Raw genomic sequence first — 24,009 nt, 5'->3', positions numbered from 1 at the left:
GGATGATTGAAGAGAGGGTGGCGTTGTATGCGGACGATATTCTACTGTTTCTAGCTGACCCGGTTGCTTCCTTGGGGGGGGGGGGGGCTATTGGGATTATTGAAAGATTTGGCTCACTGTCAGGACTGACGATAAACTGGAGTAAGTCTATTTTGTTTAAAGTGGACGAAGTAGGGGAGTGAGCTGCTGGAGGATGGGCGACAAGGTGGTAAGTCAATTTAAATATCTTGGGATATGGGTATCTATGCTGATTACGGATTACATACATAGGAATCTGACTCCGATCTTAGGTGCTCTTAAGGCAAAAGTGGATGCTTGGGTTAAGCTGCATTTATCTGTGGTGGGCAGGGTGAATCTTATCAAAATGATTTTGATGCCGAAGATTCTGTATGTTCTTCATAATGCGCCAGTTTGGATACCGCGCGGGAAATTTCGGCAGATTAACTCCCTGTTCAGGAATTTGGTATGGGGGAGACAACATCCACGTATCAGACTGGAGACACTTCAGCGACCCAAGGAAGATGGGGGCTTGGCATTGCCTAACCCTGAATTATATTTTCTTGCAGCCCAGAGTCAGCACTTAAAGGGCTGGTCGCATGAATGGTCGTCCGGGGCGGTACAGGAATTAATGGAAAAGGTGACAAAAAGAAGGCCAGCAGTACAATGTCTGGAGGATGGCTCCCTGGGGGCATGGGGAAATTGTATCAGACTATGTTATTGATATGTAAGCTGTGAGGTAGACTAAAACATATATACGTGGGATTACGGGTCTGACCAGATTCTCCCCGCTATGGCATAATAATAATTTAAAGGAGTTTGTGGCAGTGGGGGTACTACCAGAATGGCAGGCCAAGGGGATTCAATATGTCTATCAGATAATTGAGCAGGGAGAGTTGAAATCCTTTTCCCAATTGCAGGTGGAATTTGATCTCGGGCCTGCGGGGGAATATCAATATTTGCAGATGAGACACGCATTTGGAGCTCAGAATAGGGACGGAGGCATCAGAATTCAAAGGGATATAGTGTTAGAGTATGTGTGTGGTGAAGGGACTACTGGGAGGGTTATTTCCACTCTTTATAAAGACTTGCTGCACACTTTCCTGTTAAGGTTTCCAATACTGGCGAGAGCTAAGTGGGAGAGGGATCTGTGCCCAATGGAGAATGAAACTTGGGAGTCGGTGCTGGAGTGGGTTCCACGGCTGTCTCTGAGCGAACCGTATAGGCTGTCACAGCTTTATGTAATACACAGAGTTTACAAATCTCCGAAGATGTTATATAAAGCAGGCTTGCGTGATGATTCTGAGTGCCCGAGGTGTAAATCTACAGATGCAGATATATTTCATATGATGTGGACGTGTCCGAGATTGGCTGCTTTTTGGTTGGTAGTTTTGAGTTGTGTGGAAGGAGCATACAGATGCACGGTGCCAAGGGACCCGATGGTGTGCTTTTTGGGGTGCGTGGATGAGATTGGAGTGGATAACAACCTGAAGACAGCTATTGCCAGATTGCTGTACATGGCCCGGAAGGTAATAGCGCGAAATTGGATTAAGAACGAGCCGCCTTCAAGAAGAGAATTCCTCCAATATGTGAAGCAGGGCCTGAGACTGTAAAAGGGGTTTTATCAGAACAGAGGGAAAATTGAAATGTTCGATAAGCTGTGGTCTCCGTGGCTTGCCATGGGATAGGTTTGTTATAGAGACCGGGTGAATCAAGACCCTGAATTGGTGAAAACATAACACGTGTCCTATGGTCCTAACTGAGGGGATAGAGGGATTTTTGGTACTTACCGTAAAATCTCTTTCTTGGAGCCTTCATTGGGGGACACAGGACAACCATGGGTGTATGCTGCTGCTGCTAGGAGGCTGACCCAATGCAAAAAAGGAAAAGGCGTAGCTCCTCCCCGGCAGTATACACCCACCGACAGGCACCAAGCACCTCAGTTAGTGCAGAAAGCAGTAGGAGAAGCGACAGAACTCATAACAGTAAAAGTACCAACTCAACTAGGGTCTCCAGGCCCCAAACACGGTACCAGAACAAACCAGTAGGGAGGGTGCTGTGTCCCCCAATGAAGGCTCCAAGAAAGAGATTTTACGGTAAGTATCAAAAATCCCTCTTTCTTTATCGCTTCATTGGGGGACACAGGACAACCATGGGACGTCCAAAAGCAGTCCGGGAAAAGGGTGGGTAGAAAGGAAATGTGAAAAGGTCTCAGGTCGGCCGGTGTGCGACCGCCGCCTGCAGTACCTTCCTACCAAGACCTGCATCGGACGAGGCTTGGGTATGAACCCGATAGAACCTCGTAAACGTGTGCAAAGACGACCAGGTTGCGGCCTTGCAAACTTGTAAGGCGGAGGCCTGGTGGCGAACAGCCCAAGAAGCTCCGACAGCTCTGGTGGAGTGAGCTCGCACCCCCGGAGGAGGACGTGCCTCATGAACACGGTACGATTCTGAAATTGCCGAGCGAATCCAGCGCGAAATGGTGGATTTAGACGCTTGAAAGCCCTTCCGACGACCCTCAGAAACGACAAGGAGAGAATCGGATTGACGGAAAGGAGCGGTTCTAGAAAGGAAAGCCGGAGAAGGGCAAAATGATGGAAGGACAATGTCTTCGTTGATGTGGAAAGCCGAGACCACCTTGGGAAGGAATTCGGGAACCGGTCGAAGAACGACCTTATCCTGATGAAGAATCAGGAAAGGGGAACGACATGACAGGGCTGCCAACTCGGAGACCCTCCTGAAGGATGTAATGGCAATGAGGAAGGCGACCTTCCAAGAGAGAAGGGAAAAGGGCACGTCATGAAGAGGCTCAAAGGGAGCAGCCTGAAGAGCGCCAAGGACCAGGTTAAGGTCCCAAGGTTCCAAGGGAGGACGGAAAGGAGGGGCGATATGCGCAACTCCCTGTAGAAAAGTCCGAACCTGGTGAATGGAGGAAAGGTCACTCTGGAAGAGAAATCGACAGAGCGGACACTTGTCCCTTGAGTGTTCTGAGGGATAAGCCTGAATCGAGACCAGACTGGAGGAAACCGAGAATATCAGGAAGAGAAAAGGACATTGGAAAAACTTCATTGGTTTCGCACCACCGAAAGAACGCTTTCCAGTACCTGTGGTAGATACGGGAAGAAGCCGGTTTTCTGGCTCTGATCATGGTCTGTATGACCTGGGAAGAGAGACCAGAGTTTTTCAAGACTGCGGCCTCAACGGCCATGCCATTAAACTCAGCGACTGAGAACTCTGGTGGTAGAGAGGTCCCTGCGAGAGGAGATCGGGCCGATCCGGGAGTCTCCAAGGAGTGCCACTTCTGCCATTACTTGGCGGCTGCGAGTCCCGCCCTGGTGGTTTAAGTACGCCACGGCCGTGGCGTTGTCCGACTGGATGCGGACGGGAAGATTCGACAGAAGAGACTGCCAGCGGATTAACGCAAGGAAGATTGCCCTGATCTCCAGAAGGTTGATGGGAAGGAGAGCTTCCTGGGTGGTCCAACGGCCCTGAGCCGTGTGTTGTCGGAAGAATGCTCCCCACCCGAGAAGGCTGGCATCGGTGGTGATGACCTGCCACTGAAGAGGAAGAAATGATCTTCCTCTCAGGAGAGAGGAGGACAGCGTCCACCAGGTTAGGGACTGACTGACCTGGAGAGGAAGGTGGACGGGACGGTCCAGGGAGTCCAAGGACCTGTTCCAGGTGGATAGGAGGAATAGTTGGAGGGGGCGGGTGTGGAACTGGGCGAAAGGAACAGCCTCCATGGAGGCCACCATCTTTCCCAGGACTCCCATACAGAAACAAAGTGACTGAGGGACTGGGCGTTTGAGAAGGCGGACCGCCTTGAGGAGTACTGAGAACTTGTCCTCTGGGAGGAAGACCCGAGCTAAGTTCGTGTCGAACACCATGCCCAGGAAGGACAGTCGTTGGGATGGAATCAGAGAGGACTTGGTCCGGTTGATAATCCAGCCGAGACGGGTCAGGGTGTCCAGGGAGACCTGGAGACTGTGGGCACAGTCTAGACGAGAGGACCCCTTGATCAACAGATCGTCCAGGTAGGGGATAACGAGGATCCCCCTGGAACGAAGGAGGGCCATGACCGCCACCATGATTTTGGTGAAGACCCTGGGGGCAGACGCTAAATCAAAGGGGAGAGCCGTGAACTGGTAGTGATTGTCCCCGAAGGAACAGCAAACCGAAGGAATCTCTGATGCCATACGCAGATGGGGACATGAAGGTATGCATCTTGGATGTCGACCGAGCAGAGGAACTCCCCGGGTTCCATGGCGGCGATCACTGACCGCAGGGATTCCATTCTGAAGTGGCGAGGTCGGACGTGGCAGTTCAGAAGCTTCAAATCCAGGATAGGGCGAAGAGACCCGTCCTTCTTTGGGACTACAAAAAGGTTCGAGTAGAACCCGGAAAAACGTTCTTCGGAAGAAAAGGGAACTACGACTCCGGCGGCGACCAGAGACGTTACGGCTTGAAGCAAGCCGGGTAAATGGGATGGTTGCTTTGGGGGGCGAGAGAGAAAGAAGCGATTTTCCGGGAGGGTAGAAAAGGAGATTTTTGTGTACTGACCGTAAAATCTTTTTCTCCGAGCCAAACATTGGGGGACACAGGACCATGGGTGTTATGCTGCTTGCCACTAGGACGACACTAAGTAAACACAAAGAGTTAACTCCTCCTCTGCAGTATACACCCCTTGACTGGCCAGTAACGACTCAGTTCGGTAGTAAAGCAGTAGGAGTAAAACCAAGACAAGTAAACTATGCCCAAAATTAAGGAACAAAAAACCAACAACCACCATTGGCTAACAGGGTGGGTGCTGTGTCCAATGATTGGCTCGGAGAAAAAGATTTTACGGCGAGTACACAAAAATCTCCTTTTCTCCTACGCCTCATTGGGGGACACAGGACCATGGGATGTCCTAAAGCAGTCCCTGGGTGGGGAGCAGTTGCACTGCTAAAACCCCATGTACCACTGGCTTACTGAGGTACCGCTGTCTGCAGAATGCGCCTGCCGAGGGCAGCGTCTGCTGAAGCCTGGGTATGGATGTGATAGTGCTTCGTGAAGGTATGCAGACTGGACCAAGTCGCAGCTTTACAAAGCTGTTGTGCGGACGCCTGGTGCCGTATGGCCCAAGAAGCACCGACCGACCGAGTCGAATGCGCCTTAATCCCTGCTGGGACAGGGGTGTTCCTGACCTGATAGGATTCCTGAATAGTGGAACGAATCCACGGCTAGAGTGGCCTTTGAGGCAGGTAGACCTTTCCTATGTCCCTCCGGAAGCACGAACAGGACATCCGACTTACGGAAGGGAGCCGTGCGAGATATGTACCGCTGAAGAGCTCTAACCACATCCAGAGTATGGAGAGCTTTCTCGATATGATGGGTTGGTGCCAGACAGAATGACGGCAAGACAATGTCCTCAATTAGATGAAAGGAGGAGGAGGCGACTTTCGGTAGGAAAGAGGGAGAGGTTCTCAAAACTACCTTGTCTGGGTGAAAAATTAGGAGGGGGGGGGGGGGGGGGGGGGTTTCGGCAAGAGAGAGCCACCAACTCCAAAACTCTCCTGATTGACGTAATCGCCACGAGAAAGACCACCTTCCATGAGAGGAGGGCGATGAGGGCGAGAGATGTCCTGCAATGGTTCGAAAGGGGCCTCCTGAAGAACTCCGAGAACCAAGTTAAGATCCCATGACGCCAAAGGCATTCTATAGGGAGGGACCACCCGGGAGACTCTTTGGATGAACGTCTTAACCGGCAGTCTGGAAGCGATCTTTCGTTGGAAAAGAACAGACAATGCGGACACTTGTCCCTTGAGCAAGCTTAGGGCAAGGCCTGACTCTAAACCTGATTGGAGAAACTCCAGAATGGACGGAGTGGAAAAGACCAAAAGGAGAACGTCCATGGGTATTGCACCATGAAAAGAAGATGCGCCAGGTGCGATGATAAATGCGCATGGATACGGGTTTCCTAGCGCGAACCATGGTAGAAAAAACCCCTGGAAAAAATCCGTCTTGGGCTAAAATCCAGGATTCAACGGCCACGCCGTCAAAGACAGGGCCCCGGAGTTCTGGTGGCAAATGGGGCCCTGTGAGAGAAGATCTATGCGATCTGGAAGGTGCCAGGGGGTGTCGGCGACCATTTGGACGAGTTCCGCAAACCATGCTCGGCGCTGCCAGTCGGGCGCGACGAGAATCACCGTCTCCCCTCTGCTCTGATCTTGATGACTCTCGGGAGCAGAGGAAGAGGCGGAAATATGTATGGCAGCTGGAACTGATGTCACGACAGGACCAGAGCATCTGCCCCGATGGCACGAGGATTGCGGGAGCGAGAAATGAACTGGGGAACCTGGTTGTTGAACCTCGAGGCCATGAGATCCACATCCGGCGTCCCCCAGCGAAGGCAAATCTGCTGGAAGACTTCCGGATGGAGAGACCACTCGCCCGAGGCAAGACCTTAGCGACTGTGGAAGTCCGCTTCCCAATTCTCCACGCCCGGAATGTGGATCGCCGAGATGAGCGAGTGATTGGTCTCGGCCCAGCGCAGAATGTGGGAGACTTCGAGAATGGCTGTCCTGCTGCGGGTTCCCCCTTGTCGGTTGATGTACGCCACGGCTGTGGGGTTGTCGGATTGAATTCTGATGGGATGGCCTGCAAGAAGGTGGTGAAAGTTGCGCAAGGCAAGAGTGATTGCTCGAATTTCAAAGATATTGATTGGGAGACGCGACTCTTGTGGACCAACGACCCTGTGCCGTGTGGTGATTGAAAACTGCGCCCCAGCCCAAAAGGCTGGCATCGGTGGTCACCACTAACCAGCGCACTGGAAGAAAGGACTTCCCTTGGTTCAGGGAGGACTGTAGCGTCCACCACCTGAGGGTCTGCCTGACCTGTGGGGGCAGGCGAAAATGACGGTCAAGGGAAACCGGGCTCCTGTCCCAGGCTAACAGGAGCGCCTGTTGCAAGGGACGGAGAGGGAACTGCGCAAACGGAACGGCTTCCATCGCCGCAACCATTTTCACGAGGATGCACATTGCGAAGCGAATGGAGTGAGGGACTGGGCGGGAGAGCTTGCACGCTCCCTGTTGTAAGGATAAGACCTTCTCCGGAGGGAGAACGACTAACCCGCGGGAAGAGTCCAAAATCATGCCCAGGAAGCAGATTTGCTGAGCCGGCACTGGAGATGATTTCTCGAAGTTTATCTTCCAACCCAGGCGAGAAAGAGAATCTACGGTGATGCTTACAGACTCCTCGCAGGCAGACTGGGACAGACCTTTGATTAATAGGTCGTCCAGATCGGGGAGTGGTAGTCCTGCCCTAACATGAAGAATGGCCATGACAGCCGCCATGACCTTTGTGAAGACTCTGGGGGCGGTGGCAAGTCCGAAGGGCAAGGCCACAAACTGGAAGTGTTTTTCTTAGACTGCAAAGCGCAGGAACTGCTGATGAGAGGGAAAAATTGGAATGTGTAGATAAGCATCCTTGATGTCTATGGATGCGAGGAACTCTCCTTTTTCCAGGGACGCGACAAAGGAACGGAGCGAGTCCATCCTGAAGTGTCGGACCCGTACGAACTTGTTCAGCAGTTTGAGGTCCAGTATGGGCCGTAGAGTCCCATCCTTCTTTGGGACCACGAAAAGGTTGGAGTAAAACCCCTTGAACCTTTGATCTCGAGGTACCGGAGCGATGACACCGTCCCTTTGAAGCACCTGTATGGCCTGAAGAAGATGTGACGCCCTTGATTTGGGAGGAGAAGACTGGAAGAAGCGCGGAGGGGGGATGGAAGAAAACTCGATTTTGTATCTGTAAGACACGAGCTCTCTGACCCACTCGTCGTGAACGACAGAGAGCCAATCTTGACGGAACGAAAGAAGGCGTCCGCCTACTTTGTCGGTGTCCGCCAACGAGTCATTGTGTAGAAGGTTTAAGGGATGCGGACGGCTTAGGGGCAGACGGTCTCGGTTTCCAGGAACGGTTTGGTCTGTATGAGACCTGGGAAGTTCTGTTTTCCCGTCGTCCCGAACCAGGGGAAGAGGAGGACCAAGTGGAGTTGGAGTTGTTGATTCCGAAAAGGCCGGGCCGGTTTTTGCTGGGGAAGAAATTTACTCTTCCCTCCGGTAGCGTCAGAAATGATCTGGTCTAGTTTCTCCCCAAATAAACGTCCCGCTTGGTAAGGTAGAGAAGTCAGCAACTTTTTGGAAGCAGAATCTGCTCGCCAATCGCGGAGCCATAAGGCCCTCCTGATGGAAATTGTGTTTGCAGCCGCTTGCGCTGCGCAATTAGCCGCATCTATGGAAGCGTTAACAATGAAATCTCCGGCCTGAGCTATCTGGTTAGCTAGTCTGGCCGTCTCTGGAGGAAGATTACTGCCATGGACGGTAGAGGTTAACACTTCTGCCCAGGCCACCATTGTCTTAGCTACCCAGGTAGCTGCAAAAGATGGAAGGAGAGCTGCTCCTGAGACTTCAAAGACTGAGCGAGCCAAATAATCAATTTGACGGACAGAAGGATTTTTGACTGATGAACAGTCTGACAGGGATAAGACTGTTTTGGATGCGAGTCGCGATACGGCAGGATCCACAGAAGGAGAGAGAAGCAACTCCTTCACCAGATCCTTTGAGAAAGGATATTTAGCTTCCGTGGCTTTTTGAGCCGTAAAACGCTTCTCCGGGTGCTCCCTGTGTTTTTGGATAATGTCCTGAAACTCAGGGTGATTAGCAAATAGCTTTTGGACGTGTTTAGTCTTTTTAAAAGATACGTGTTCCTGAGAGGAAAAAGATTCGTCGTCATGTTTTGTTGTAAGGGAGTCAAGTGTCTCCTGACCGATAGAGGAGTCTTGGGTTAAAGATTCCTCCGACTCGTATACTGAGTCCTGTACGCTGCGACCCACAGGGGAGGGGAGCGAGACGATGAGCTCGCAGAAGCTGTAGCTCGAGCGTGTATGGGAGATGAGGAAAGGGTCCTTTTCCAGGACTCCCGAGAGTCCCGTAGAACGGTACGCCCCTTAAGGTCGGACGGCCCCGCACCGTCGCCAGATTCCGTAGCAGCCGACGGAGGTGAGTTCTGGCTTAAGGAGGACCCTCGGAAAGAGTCCAATGCCTTGACCAAGGACTCCATTGAACGTGACAGGGACACGGCCCACTCAGGAGGGTTAGGCTCAGCGGGATCGGTGGCGACATTGGAGGTGGCGGCAGAAGGCGGCTGCGCACAGGCCGGGTCACAGTTCTGGCACAGAGGGGTATTGTGGGCACGTGGCAAAGAATAATTGCAAGTGGCACATGTGGTAAAAAATACAGCGTGCTTTTTGTTGCCCCTTTTTGCCTCCTTAGACTGAGACATAGTGTATGTCTGTGCCTCCAAAATACTGCACTAGCCGGGATGTGGATGCAGAGAAGGGGTTAAGCGTTTCCCTATAGGAAGGGGCAGCTTACCCACGGTCCTGTGTCGATGTCCCCAGGGAGGAAGGAGGAAGCGTTTGCTGCAGAATCCCACGCAGGAGAGGAGACCCAAGATGGCGGCCGAGATTTGCAGGGCTGTTGTCGTTCAGAACAAGAAGCGCCTGAGCGGTGGGCAGGGCTCCAGCAGTGGGTGGGAATTACAAACGCGGCCTAGTCCGGCTGAAAAGCCGGGGACTAAATTTTTCAGGCTGCCAGCGGCATGCGCCTGCGGGCGCGGTGTAGCACCAAACAGCGGCGCCTCTCCCCAGGGACCCGGACTGCATCCTCCAACACTGCAGCGTGAGGAGGGGATGGAGAGCGCCGTATGTGCCTGCCGCAGGGGACTTATGGCTGTGCCACCGTGCAGATGTGCCTGCCGCAGGGGACTTACGGCTACCGTGGGGACTACAAGACGCCGAGGTGAGGGCTTGAGTGCGGTGGAGCCCGGGAGATGCACATGAGAGGTATACTCTATGTGCTCGCCCTCCTATATTGGGGGAGATCGGGACCGAGTAGGAACCATCGCCCTGGGTTTAGGTTAGGCATGCCCCATACGTCGCAGGAGAGGAACGGGGAGGTATACTCGCCGTGCTCGCCTGTTGATGGTTCGGGGGAGAGCGGACCCTGGAAAGGAGTCCGTCGCCCCCTTCACTCTGTTAGATAAAAAATAAAAATTTACAGGGAAAAAAAAAATAAATAAATGGTGGGGTCTGAACAGACCCAAGTGCCTCCTACAGACACTAAGCAAGAACTGGGTCGTTACTGGCCAGTCAAGGGGTGTATACTGCAGAGGAGGAGTTAACTCTTTGTATTTACTTAGTGTCCTCCTAGTGGCAAGCAGCATAACACCCATGGTCCTGTGTCCCCCAATGAGGCGTAGGAGAAAATTCGATCTTGTACCCGGAGGTGATAATCTCTCTGACCCAGGCGTCTTTGAAGAGAAGAAGCCTGCCTCCCACCCTGGAAAGACTCCCAGGTGGGGGCGACCCGTCACTTGGAACAGTATCTGTTGGAACGAGGTCCGGAAGACCTGGGAGGTGGAGCCCTGGATCTCCACATGGGAGCTGGCTTGTAAGAGGGTTTTCTACGTTCACCCGTGGTAGCGGGTCGCTCTTGTTGCGAAGAGGAATCTTAGGCTGCAAACGGACGAAGGGGGCGAAATGTTCGAGGACCCTTTGGGTTAAAGAAGCGTTTTGGCTTGGACTGGGGGAGAGAGGTACTCTTGCCCCCAGTCGCGTCTGAGATAATTTGATCCAGACGAGCGCCAAAAAGCCTGGAACCTTGAAACGTCAAGTTGGAGAGAGACTTTTTGGAAGTAGCATCTGCATTCCATGCTTTGAGCCACAGAATGCGCCGAAAAGCGCAAATGCTGCTTGCCCTGGCCGCACAGGCTGCTGCATCTAAGGAGGCAGTGAGAAGGTATTTCCCTGCGTGGTTAATCTGGTCTGCGAGGTCAACCAGCTGGGTAGGGGAGGCCGAAGCCAAAATGCCCCGGCGGAGAATCTTGGCCCAGGCAGATATGGCCTTAGCCACCCAGGTGGAAGCAAAGCTGGGGCAGAGGGAAGCACCCGTTGCCTCAAAAGCTGATTTGGCCAGCACCTCAATTTGTCTGTCCGATGCGTCCTTAAGCGACGCGCCGTCCGGTAAGGAGAGAATAGTCTTGGAAGAAAGACGGGAGATTGGTGGATCGACCTTGGGAGATTCAGCCCACTTGGAGAGAAGATCGGCGCTAAAGGGATAGAGCACGTCCAGATGGTTTCTACCCGAAAAACGTTTTTCAGGATGTTCCCAGTGTTTAGACAGGGTAGACTCAAACTCCTCATGGGTAGGAAAGGAGCGAGAGAGACGCTTCACCCGCTTAAAGGAGACAGAGGAATCCTGGGGGGAAACCTCGTCTTGTTTTAGTTTGAGGGTTAGCGATATAGCCGAAATAAGACTATCTACGACAGCCTGCATGCTAGGAGCCTGGTCTGAATCGGAGTCAGAACCGGACTGGGAATCCACATCAGACCCAATGTCCTCCTCCGAAGAGGGGAATTGGGAGGAGAGCAGCTTGAGCGCTGCGGAGGGACCTGGAGAACGAGACGAAGAGCCAGAGTCCTCTTTCTAGAGCGGCTGGCTGATTTTTCTCCCTGTGGTTCAGGGTCAGGTGCGGCCGACTCGCCATGGAAGACGGTCGGAGCGCTGGTGGCTGAAGGAGGCTGTGGAAGAGGTTCAAGCGCCTGGACCAGGGACTGAGATACCTTAGTCAAATCAGAGACCGACTGTGAGATAACAACGGCCCACTCAGGGGGAGGGGGAGCGCCCCCATCCCGAGAGTCAGAAGCTTCCTGCGGGGCAGACATGGCAGGAGGACTGCAGGACTGGCAGAGAGGCGACGATTGGCCTACAGACCACTTTATCTTACAACGAGCACAGGCGTAGTGAGTTATGGTAGGTTTGGTAAGGAAGGCTACAGAAGAGTTGGACATAAGGATATTCTGCAGCACTATACTACAGAAAAGACTAAAGGGCCTACAGTGGTATGGATAATACCAGGGAGGGGCCAATATAGCGTCGCAATCCTACTGCACCGCAGAGCAGAGTTGTCCGTGTCCCCCAACACACGATGTCTCCTGTGCACGGAGCTGCTGAAGCAGGAAGTGCCAGCGGAGAAGAAGGGGCGGTGCTGTACTGAGAGGAATAAGCCAAGGCTCCTGATAGGGCCGCACCGAAAGGGAAGGGTGTGCCCGGGATGTAAAAGCCCCTCTGAGTGGAGGAGGAAAAGAGCGCTGAAAAAGCGCGGCCGAGGAGGGGGCGTGGCCAGCCGCAGCGGTGAAAGTGAAAGTAAAAAACGCCCGTGACTGTGTGAAAGTACTGTACATTTAGACAGGGAAATACTGCTGCGGGGGAGCGGCTGCTGAAGCGCTGGTACCTGCATGTTCCGGTTCCACAGGTAGAGTGAGAGAGGATCGACCAGGGGCCCAATGAGAGAGGGGTCGCTGGAAACAGAATCCTTCGTGCAGAAGACGGCCTCAACCCCAAAACAAGGGGGAGGGTCACCGCTGGTGACCACAGTCTTCCTCTCAGCCCTCTCCGAGGAGAGGGGTGAGGGGGGCTGTTTGGCAAGGACCGCCACCATAAAGACCCTTGAGCACCTGGGAGGGTGACAGGGGATAATGTCCTGCCGGCGGTCTGAGAGCTGCGATGCGGACGACACCACACTGCTCGCTCAGCCGCCCTCCTGGGGAGGCAGGGAGAAAGATTGCACCCTGAATCCCTGAATGCTGTATCTGAAAAAGAAAAGCCAAAACATTAATAAAAACAACAAAACCTGTAAAGGAATCAAGATTAGCAGCGGATCTGAAGATCCAGGTCCGCCTCCTACAGACACTAAGCACAAACTGAGATGCTTGGTGCCTGTCGGTGGGTGTATACTGCCGGGGAGGAGCTACGCCTTTTCCTTTTTTGCATAGTGTCAGCCTCCTAGCAGCAGCAGCATACACCCGTGGTTGTCCTGTGTCCCCCAATGAAGCGATAAAGAAAGTCATCTTATAGATTTGAGTGTGGAGCTATTAAACAAGGTGGACTGTCTTATTGGGGGGGGGGGGCAGGATAAGTTGGGATTGCGGGGTTCGTTTGGGGGGAAAACTTTGTACTGAAAACAAGAATGTAACATGTCAATTGTAATGTTATTCTTAATAAAAATGTATTTGAGTTAAAAAAAACAACAACTTTATAGTCAGATAATTCCAACTTACCATTGTACACAATAGTTCCACAAGGGACCACAAGACAAGACTTACCTCTGTCATCGAGGAGCAGGTTCTCTGGTTTTATGTCTCGGTGAGTAATCCCCAGACCGTGCAGATATTCCTTACAATAAAATAAAAAACATCCAGTAACAATTTGCTGCACAGAGAAAGAAGCTTAAAATGTATAGTCTTATAAACTTGCTTGCCAAACCTATTTGTATTGTTAAATTGGTATTCTAGTCAAAGAGTAACTAGACAATATTTTTTTCATATATAGCATGCACTTCTGCAGATTGGTGGGGGCTCAGGACCCGGAGCCTACAAAGCCTATGCTTTCCACTGATTCAGTAAATTATCATATAAATGATCACACGTCTACCCTGCAGCGGTCCCGTAATATGATTACTCAATAATAAAAGGGAAGCAAAAAGTTAACAGGAAGAAGTATATTCCTCACCACGCCTGCGATGAGCTGCTGGAAGAATTTCTGCGCCTCCTGCTCGGGCATCCCCACATCTGGCTCTAGGAGAGACATGACGACTATGATTAAGCATCGGTATTGTGTATATCACAAGAGCCAAAGCTTGGGAGGAAGAGAAAAAAAAAAAAAAAAAAAAAAGACGCCTTTCTTATCATAAGAATGATGGGATGAGATCAATGCGGATCTGATCGACTGAGCCCCAAATACAAAGTATTCGTAGCCAGTGCGGCTATCCCATGTTGTAGGATTGTTCTGCGTCAAACTCCCACCACTCAGACCAACTCCAGATACATATATACTGCGACTGTAAGAACACAGAAGAAACACTTCCTGTCTATAGTAAACCACATCTATTACACACCAGTATGTTCAGCACAGTGTACAGTGAGGCAGTTTTACACCCCATTAGGGCTACAACCTCACAACAAAACTGTGAATCACCACAAAGCAGAAACCCACCACGACGAGGTACAAGCTATACAGCCACTCACCAATCCTATCAAAGAGCTCACCGCCCCGGCAATACTCCAGGAACAGATAATGAATGCTGCCTTCCTTGCGCTGTCCGTAGAATTTGACGATATTTGGATGGTTTAGCATCTTATTGATGCAGATTTCTTTCTTTATGTTTTCTGGGCAGTCGGATGCACGTTTCATATCTACAATCTTCACTGCCACCGCCTCCTCCGTCTTCCGATTCACAGCCAGTTGTACCCTGACAGGGAACGAAAAGAAACAATGTGTAGAGGACAATTATAAAGTAGAAAAGACTGCCAGAAATGTGCAGGTTCATAGCAATTCCACCAGCAGAATAGCGAGTGCAGCACTGGAGTATAATACGGATGTAACTCAGGATCAGTAATGTAATGTATGTACACAGTGACTGCACCAGCAGAATAGTGAGTGCAGCTCTGGGTTATAATACAGGATGTAACTCAGGATCAGTAATGTATGTACACAGTGACAGCACCAGCAGAATAGTGAGTGCAGCTCTGGAGTATAATACAGGATATAAAGAAAAATAATAATAATACTTTTTTTTACATCCTGTATTATACTCCAGAGCTGCACTCACTATTCTGCTGGTGGGTCATTCCATATCAAGTGATCCAAATATGAATATTTTTTTTACCTGACGTCTTTAGGATTTTTTGTTTTTATGAAGTACAACTTTAGTTAATTACAAATTAAAAGTTTTGAATTTTTTTCTTCATCGATTAATTTTTTACAGATTTCTAAAGTTTTGAAAGCGCGAATTTTGGCCTGGTATGGCTTTACATTTATCATCATATCTCAGGCTAGAATTAAGATAAAGAGCTGGGAGAGGCATCATTTTTCTCAGAACGGTACCAGCTTTCATTTGATATGTCACAAGACTGTTTCTTTATATTTTGTTTTGGAGAAATCAAATTCAAAGTTTTGATGTGCAATTGTGAAAAACAACGTATGTTTTAAAATTGTGAAAACATGCATGTGTGTTACTTGTGTTCTTGATTATATTTGTACAGGGATTCAACTTGGGATCTATCAAATTTGTATTTTTTTTTTTTTTTTTAAGCCTTGAATCATCTGATTTTATGTTTCTGTGAGTTTCTTCCTTTTTTCTTTTCAAATTACAACTTATTGAATTCAACATTTATATGCAACAGTAAACACAAAAAACAAGTACCGAAGTGCCAGAATAAATACATCTTAATCATCATAACACAACTTGCTCAGCATTTTCAACCTGAATGCATTGAACAAGCCAAAAGAATAAAGGTGATCACATCCTCAAGTGTGGTTTTCTAAATACAGCCTCCTCCTAATTATATTTTAAAAACAAGATTAAAAGAGCCAATATTTTTACCACCTATTTATACATGTAACAATTTTTTTTCTATTATATCACTAAACATGTAATTTATGAAGTGTTTAAGAATAGTACAGTAGTTAAAATCCTCGTTCTATAAAATATGAACTAATCAAACAATTAATAGGTTTTTACACTGGCCTTTTATCATCAATGTGTCCCTTCTAGTGGAAGAAATGTCATCTTGTCCATAAGTGCTTACTAGCAATGGACGGCCTGTCATGGTGTTCGGCTCCACCTGACTTAATATCTGATTTTTGTTCACTTTTACAATGTCTGGTTTTCTTGGATACACAAAGGACGGCGCTGGACCAGAAGGTGCAAAAAAAAAAGTCACTTCTACTTCTTCATTTTCACAATCTTTGGAGAGTCCAGTAGCCACCAGCGCCAATCATATTCACAGGTCACATCACCAGTTATGTCATCCATTGCCAATCTTGTGCCGCCTTCTACCACCTCATGGACCTCACTGTCTTTGTTTTTATTTCTGTTTCCCTACATGGGATGACAGTCCGGTATTGCAGAGTGCCTTTGATGGGTTTTGCTTCCTGTAACCGATGTTTTCACAAACTCTCCTCCTCTTCGAAGTCCTGGTTCATACAATACATGAACTGGATGTTAAGAATACTTTTCTCCCTCCATTTGAGGAGTTTCCTGGGTGTTAAGATTTGGTATGAATACGGCCTCTGGAGGCTCGAGCTGCCGGCCTGTCATCTGCTCTGCATTCACCGTCTACCCCCGCTCAGTCTCAGGTTGGGCCCTAACAAAGCTTTCTCCTCTGTCCTCTTCTGCTTCTAAGACTCTAAACATAAAATAATACAGTAATATCCAACAATCATGGATTATTTGGTAAATACAGCCCCCACACTGTTAGACCACAGGCTGAACAGATCTGAATTTAAGATTTTTGAATTGACACTGTAATCAAGTTTTATTTTTTAAAATATGATCCCATCACAATCCCAGTTTGTGTTTTGGTAAAGATGTGGCTAGGAGCATAGCAGGCACATGTGCAGTTTTTGAAATTGTGAAGTTTTTTTTTTCGGAAATGCGTTTTAAAATTTTGCGTTTGCATGGGTAAAATATTATCAAAGATACTCTTGACATATCTGGTGAAAGCCTGCACAGTTCTGAGTAGAATGGTGTTCATTTTGTTTCTTTTCTCTATCGTTTTTCTAGCCTGAGTTATGAGGAGAAATGTAAAGGCAGGCAACACCGAAATTCGCACTTTTTCTGAACTTTGAAAATCAATTTAAAAATGACTATGAAAATTGTACATTCACACTGAAGGCATCAAGACTATGAATTAACACATGTGGAATTATATACTTAGCAAAAAGGTGTAAAACAACTGAAATTATGTCATATTCTATGTTCTTCAAAGTAGCCACCTTTTGCTTTGATGACTGCTTTGCACACTCTTGGCATTCTCTTGATGAGCTTCAAGAGGTAGTCACCGGGAACGGTTTTCACTTCACAGGTGTGCCCTGTCAGGTTTAATAAGTGGGATTTCTTGCCTTATAAATGGGGTTGGGACCATCAGTTGTGTTGAGCAGAAGTCTGGTGGATACACAGCTGATAGTCCTACTGACTAGACTGTTAGAATTTGTATTATTGCAAGAAAAAAGCAGCTAAGAAAAACGAGTGGCCGTCATTACTTTAAGAAATGAAGGTCAGTCAGTCCGAAAAATTGGGCAAACTTTGAAAGTGTCCGCAAGTGCAGTGGCAAAAACCATCAAGCGCTACAAAGCAACTGGCTCACATGATTACCGCCCCAGGAAAGGAAGACCAAGAGTCACCTCTGCTTCTGAGGATAAGTTTATCCGAGTCACCAGCCTCAGAAATCGCAGGTTACCAGCAGCTCAGATTAGAGACCAGGTCAATGCCACACAGAGTTCTAGCAGCAGACACATCTCTACAACTGTTAAGAGGACACTTTGTGCAGCAGGCCTTCATGGTAAAATAGCTGCTAGGAAACCACTGCTAAGGACAGGCAACAAGCAGAAGATACTTGTTTGGGCTAAAGAACACAAGGAATGGACATTAGACCAGTGGAAATCTGTGCTTTGGTTTGATGAGTCCAAATTTGAGATCTTTGGTTCCAACCACTGTGTCTTTGTGCGACGCAGAAAAGGTGAACGGATGGACTCTACATGCCTGGTTCCCACCGTGAAGCATGGAGGTGTGATGGTGTGGGGGTGCTTTGCTGGTGACACTGTTGGGGATTTATTCAAAATTGAAGGCATACTGAACCAGCATGGCTACCACAGCATCTTGCAGCAGCATGCTATTCCATCCAGTTTGTGCTTAGTTAGACCATCATTTATTTTTCAACAGGACAATGACCCCAAACACACCTCCAGGCTATTTGACCAAGAAGGAGAGTGATGGGGTGCTACGCCAGATGACCTGGCCTCCACAGTCACAGACCTGAACCCAATCGAGATGGTTTGGGGTGAGCTGGACCGCAGAGTGAAGGCAAAAGGGCCAACAAGTGCTAAGCATCTCTGGGAACACCTTCAAGATTGTTGGAAGACCATTCCCGGTGACTACCTCTTGAAGCGCATCAAGAGAATGCCAAGAGTGTGCAAAGCAGTCATCAAAGCAAAAGGTGGCTACTTTGAAGAACCTAGAATATAAGACATAATTTCAGTTGTTTCACACTTTTTTGCTAAGTATATAATTCCACATGTGTTAATTCATAGTTTTGATGCCTTCAATGTGAATGTACAATTTTCATAGTCATGAAAATACAGAAAAAGCTTTAAATGAGAAGGTGTGTCCAAACTTTTGGTCTGTACTGTATATCTAGAATTTTCTTTTCTTCACATTTTGCATTCTCTGACACACTATTACCAAATAACAAAATCTCAAAAGATTAAAAATATAGAGGTAAAAATCATTGGTTCACTTGACATGGAATGACCCTGGTGCTGTCAGTGTACATACATTATATTACTGATCCTGATAGATATATAGATATATATTGTATTATACTCCAGAGCTGCACTTGCACTCACTATTCTACTGGTGCAGTCACTGTGTACATACATTACATCACTCATCCTGAGTTATATCTTGTATTATACTCCAGAGCTACACTCACTATTCTGCTGGTGCAGTCACTGTGTACATACATTACTGATCCTGAGTTACATCCTGTATTATACTCCAGAGCTGCACTCACTATTCTGCTGGTGCAGTCACTGTGTAAATACATTACTGATCCTGAGTGACATCCTGTATTATACCCCAGAGCTGCACTCACTATTCTGCTGGTGCAGTCACTGTGTACATACATTACTGATCCCGAGTTACATCCTGTATTATACCCCAGAGCTGCCCTCACTGTTCTGCTGGTGCAGTCACTGTGTACATACATTACTGATCCTGAGTTCCCTCCTGTATTAGGCCAGGTTCACATTTCGTTTTGACAGTCCGTTACATCGCGGCATAACGTAGTCCGTTAACGCCGCCATTAATCCCTATGTCGGACGCATCGCTACCGCACGCCCACAATGGGCATGCGCTAGTGATGTGCCGTCATTGAGTGACGGGCCCTGGGACGTGGGCTGCAGCGTTTCCGGGTCCGTCACTGCTAGCGCAGATAGAGCATCTGCTAGCTCTATCTGCGCTAGCGCAATTCGGCACTTGTTATAAGCAACTTACTCTCCGTACGCTCCTTCTCCCAGAGTTTGCACCAAGTCCCAGTCTTCAACAAACGGCACGGCCATGATCAGCGCTGCCAGAAGGAAACGTGCAAATTAGTACAAGAAATAGTCCACAAAGTTACTGACAGCCGCACCCCTGTAACAACAGCAGTAACGTATTGGAAACGTGTCAAATTATCAGGGTATGTGCACACGTCAGGATTTCTTGCAGAAATTTCCTGAAGAAAACCGGAAATTTTCTGCAAGAAATCCGCATTTTTTTTTGCGTTTTTTTTTTAGCATTTTGCAAGCGTAATTAGCTTGCAGAATGCTAAAGTTTTCCAAGCGATCTGTAGCATCGCTTGGAAAACTGATTGACAGGTTGGTCACACTTGTCAAACAGAGTGTTTGACAAGTGTGACCAACTTTTTACTATAGATGCAGCCTATTCAGCATCAATAGTAAAAGATAGAATGTTTAAAAATAATTAAAAAAATGGTTATACTCACCTGCAGACAGCCGATCTCCTTAGCGGCTTCCGTTCCTATAGCTGGTGTGTGTGCAGGACCTTCGATGACGTCACGGTTACGTGACCGCGACGTCATCGCAGGTCCTTCACACACACCAGCTATAGGAACAGAAGCGGCACCATGCACCGCTGAGAGGCGGGAAGACTCCGGGGGCCATCGAAGGTGAGTATAGGACTATTTTTTATTTTATTATTTTTTTTTTTTACCAATTATATGGTGCCCAGTCCGTGGAGGAGAGTCTCCTCTCCTCCACCCTGGGTACCAACCGCACATAATCCGCTTACTTCCCGCATGGCGTGCACAGCCACATGCGGAAAGTAAGCAGATCAGTGCATTCCTAGGTGTGCGGAATCCCCGCAATTCCGCAAATTTAATGAACATGTTGCTTTTTTTCCCGCAATGCGATTTTTTCACGGAAAACAATGCAACATTTGCACAAGAAATGCGGAATACACTGAAAATAATGCGAGGCATATGTAAGCGTTTTTTTCGCGTTTTTATCGTGACCATATATCATACTGCCGGCAACACCGGAGGCTCCCCTCGGTCACCGACAACCTCAGCCCCTCTCTCCTCCTCGGCTTCCCCGGTCCCCGCACCCCCGGGTGACACAGTGGCGCCCGCCGCTCACCTGATCCCGCAGGTAACTCGCGGCTTCTCCGCCGTCTCCTCACTTTTACCTCGCATTCGCCTCTCTAGGATTTTCCCGCCCAATAGGCTTCAAACTACCCGGCAACAGACTACGTCACAACGCCGGCGCCACGCAAGACCACGTGACACTCAGTGCCCTTATATAAACATGTCTGCGGCCGCAGGAGGAGCGCCTCAGTCAGTAAGTAGTACTGTGTGTGGCTGTATGCGCGGTCCATGACCTGGAGGCGCAGCACTACCGGAGGAGCTGCAGAGATGAGGCAGTGTCAGCAGCCCGGTTATATCAGTGACGTCACTACTGTGCTATGCAGCAGTAACGAGGGGCTGCTGACGTCATAGCTACAAACTGTATATCCAAGAGCACTGACGTCATTACTGTAGAACATATCTCCGGATAAAGTCTCAGTTATTCACCTTCACACTGTAAAATTGGCTCATTAGTTACATGTGACAAGTTTATGCAGTGAACCAAAAACAGCCGTCATCCCGCCGTAGCTAGCGGAGCCCCTCTGGCTGTTGTGAGCTGCCATCAGCCATACCTAGCGGAGCCCCTCTGGCTGTTGTGAGCTGCCATCAGCCATACCTAGCGGAGCCCCTCTGGCTGTTGTGATCTGCTGTTAGCCATACCTAGCGGAGCCCCTCTGGCTGTTGTGATCTGCCGTCAGCCATACCTAGTAGAGCCCCTCTGGCTGTTCTGAGCCGCTGTCAGCCATAACTTGTGAAGCTCCTCTGGCTGCTGTGATCTGCTGTCAGCCTCAGCCATACCTAGCGGAGCTCCTCTGGCTGTTGTGAGCCGCTGTCAGCCATACCGAGTGGAGCCCCTCTGGCTGTTGGGATCTGCCGTCAGCCATACCTAGCGGAGCTCCTCTGGCTGTTGTGATCCGCTGTCAGCCATACCTAGTGGAGCTCCTCTGGCTGTTGTGATCTTCCGTCAGCCTAAGGCTATGTGCACACTTTGCGGTTTTTGCTGCGGATCCGCAGTTTTCCATGTGGTGTACAGTACAATGTTAACCTATGGAAAACAAAAAACGCTGTGCACATGCTGCGGAAAAAAACGCGCGGAAACGCAGCGGTTTACATTCCGCAGCATGTCAATTCTTTGTGCGGAATCCGTAGCGGTTTGGCACCTGCTCCATGTTAAAAAATCGCAGGTGTCTAAAACCGCAGTGGAAACCGCACAAAAAAACACGATAAATCCGCAGTACTTTTTGCACTGCGGATTTCATCAAATCCGCTGCGTAAAAATCCGCAGCAGAATCCGCAAAGTGTGCACATAGCCTCAGCCATACCTAGTGGAGCCCCTATGGCTATTGTGATCTGCCATCCGCCATACCTAGTGGAGCTCCTCTGGCTGTTGGGATCTGCCGTCAGCCATACCTAGCGGAGCTCCTCTGGCTGTTGTGATCTGCTGTCAGCCTCAGCCATACCTAGTGGAGCCCCTCTGGCTGTTGTGAGCCGCTGTCAGCCATACCTAGTGGAGCTCCTCTGGCTATTGTGATCTTCCTTCAGCCTCAGCCATACCTAGTGGAGCCCCTCTGGCTGTTGTGAGCCGCTGTCAGCTATACCTAGTGGAGCTCCTCTGGCTGTTGGTATCTGCCGTCAGCCTCAGCCATACCTAGCGGAGCCCCTCTGGCTGTTGTGAGCCACTGTCAGCCATACCTAGTGGAGCCCCTCTGGCTGTTGGGATCTGCCGTCAGCCTCAGCCATACCTAGTGGAGCCCCTCTGGCTGTTGGGATCTGCTGTCAGCTATACCTAGTGGAGCCCCTCTGGCTGTTGTGAGCCGCCGTCAGCCATACCTAGCAGTGCCCCTCTGGCTGTTGTGAGCCTCTGTCAGCCTCAGCCATACCTAGCGGAGCTCCTCTGGCTCTTGTGAGCTGCCGTCAGGCTTAGCTAGCGGAGCCCCTCTGGCTATTGTGATCTTCCGTCAGCCTCAGCCATACCTAGTGGAGCCCCTCTGGCTGTTGGGATCTACCGTCAGCCATACCTAGTGAAGCTCCTCTGGCTGTTGTGATCTTCCGTCAGCCTCAGCCATACCTAGTGGAGCCCCTCTGGCTGTTGTGAGCCGCTGTCAGCAATACCTAGTGGAGCCCCTCTGGCTGTTGTGATCTGCCATCAGCCATACCTAGTGAAGCTCCTCTGGCTGTTGTGATCTTCCGTCAGCCTCAGCCATACCTAGTGGAGCCCCTCTGGCTGTTGTGAGCCGCTGTCAGCCATACCTAGTGGAGCTCCTCTGGCTGTTGTGATCTTCCGTCAGCCTCAGCCATATCTAGTGGAGCCCCTCTGGCTGTTGTGAGCCGCTGTCAGTCTCAGCCATACCAGGTGGAGCCCCTCTGGCTGCTGTGATCTGCTGTCAGCCATACCTAGTGAAGCCCCTCTGGCTGTTGTGATCCGCCATCATATCCCAAAAAAATGAGACCACCTTGACGATGGTTGATGGGCTCACACTATTTGGCCAAATTCTGTGCAAAGCGTCTCAAATATTTTTCCTAATGTTCAAAAAGCCATTTTGCTATTCATATTTCATATTCGACATGCTTTGGCACGATAGAGTGCAACTTTTTTTGTATATTGTATATGGAGGCAGCTGCTCCTGGTATGCACCTATTCACACTACTTTGGAAGTGCCAGTCGTTTTTCTATCATTTCTAGGTGATCCACCGTTAGCCATACCTAGTGGAGCCCCTCTGCCTACTGTGTGCCGCCGTCAGCCGTAGCTAGCGGAGCTCCTCTGGCTGTTGTGATCTGCCGTCAGCCATAGCTAGTAGAGCCCCTCTGGCTGCTATGATCTGCCGTCAGCCATACCTAGTGGAGCCCCTCTGGCTGTTGTGATCCGCCGTCAGCCATACCTAGTGGAGCCCCCCTGGCTGTTGTGATCCGCCGTCAGCCATACCTAGTGGAGCCCCTCTAGCTGTTGTGATCTGCCGTCAGCCTCAGCCATACTCACTGGAGCCCCTCTGGCTGTTGTGAGCTGCCGTCAGCCTCAGCCGTACTCACTGGAGCCCCTCTGGCTGTTGTGAGCTGCCGTCAGCCTCAGCCATACCCAGTGGAGCCCCTCTGGCTGTTGTGAGCTGCAGTCAGCCATACCTAGTGGAGCTCCTCTGGCTGTTGTGATCCGCCGTCAGCCATACCTAGTGGAGCCCCTCTGGCTGTTGTGATCTGCCATCAGGCTCAGCCATACCCACTGGAGCCCCTCTGGCTGTTGTGAGCTGCCATCAGCCTAAGCCATACCCAGTGGAGCCCCTCTGGCTGTTGTGAGCTGCAGTCAGCCATACCTAGTGGAGCTCCTCTGGCTCTTGTGATCTGCCGTCAGCCTCAGCCATACCCAGTGGAGCCCCTCTGGCTGTTGTGATCTGCCGTCAGCCATACCTAGCGGAGCCCCTCTGGCTGTTGTGATCCGCCGTCAGCCATACCTAGCGGAGCTCCTCTGGCTGTTGTGATCCGCCGTCAGCCATACCTAGCGGAGCCCCTCTGGCTGTTGTGATCTGCCGTCAGCCATACCTAGCGGAGCTCCTCTGGCTGTTGTGATCCGCCGTCAGCCATACCTAGTGGAGCTCCTCTGGCTGTTGTGATCCGTCAGCCATACCTAGCGGAGCCCCTCTGGCTGTTGTGATCCGCCGTCAGCCTCAGCCATACCTAGTGGAGCTCCTCTGGCTGTTGTGTTGTGATCTGCCGTCAGCCATACCTAGTGGAA

The 24,009-nt window shown here is 49.9% G+C and overlaps 1 protein-coding gene across 1 annotated transcript in view; it reads right to left on the bottom strand.

Moving 5' to 3' along the window:
* The window catches only part of CHEK1 (checkpoint kinase 1), a 28,495-nt gene extending 7,927 nt beyond the window's left edge, over nucleotides 1-20,568 (bottom strand). Inside the window, exons 1-5 of the mRNA XM_077249526.1 lie at nucleotides 20,298-20,568; nucleotides 19,156-19,228; nucleotides 14,126-14,349; nucleotides 13,611-13,675; nucleotides 13,205-13,274 (exon numbers count right to left, since the gene is read on the bottom strand). Of these exons, the coding sequence (XP_077105641.1) occupies nucleotides 13,205-13,274; nucleotides 13,611-13,675; nucleotides 14,126-14,349; nucleotides 19,156-19,220 (424 nt within the window). The 5' untranslated portion in view covers nucleotides 19,221-19,228; nucleotides 20,298-20,568. The remainder of the gene's footprint in view (nucleotides 1-13,204; nucleotides 13,275-13,610; nucleotides 13,676-14,125; nucleotides 14,350-19,155; nucleotides 19,229-20,297) is intronic.
* Between the last annotated feature and the right edge of the window lie 3,441 nt (nucleotides 20,569-24,009).

The sequence above is a fragment of the Ranitomeya variabilis genome, chromosome 4, assembly GCF_051348905.1.
Source record: "Ranitomeya variabilis isolate aRanVar5 chromosome 4, aRanVar5.hap1, whole genome shotgun sequence".
Taxonomy (NCBI): domain Eukaryota; kingdom Metazoa; phylum Chordata; class Amphibia; order Anura; family Dendrobatidae; genus Ranitomeya; species Ranitomeya variabilis.
Note: the sequence above shows the minus strand (reverse complement) of the source record. Positions and strands in the feature narration are given on the sequence as shown.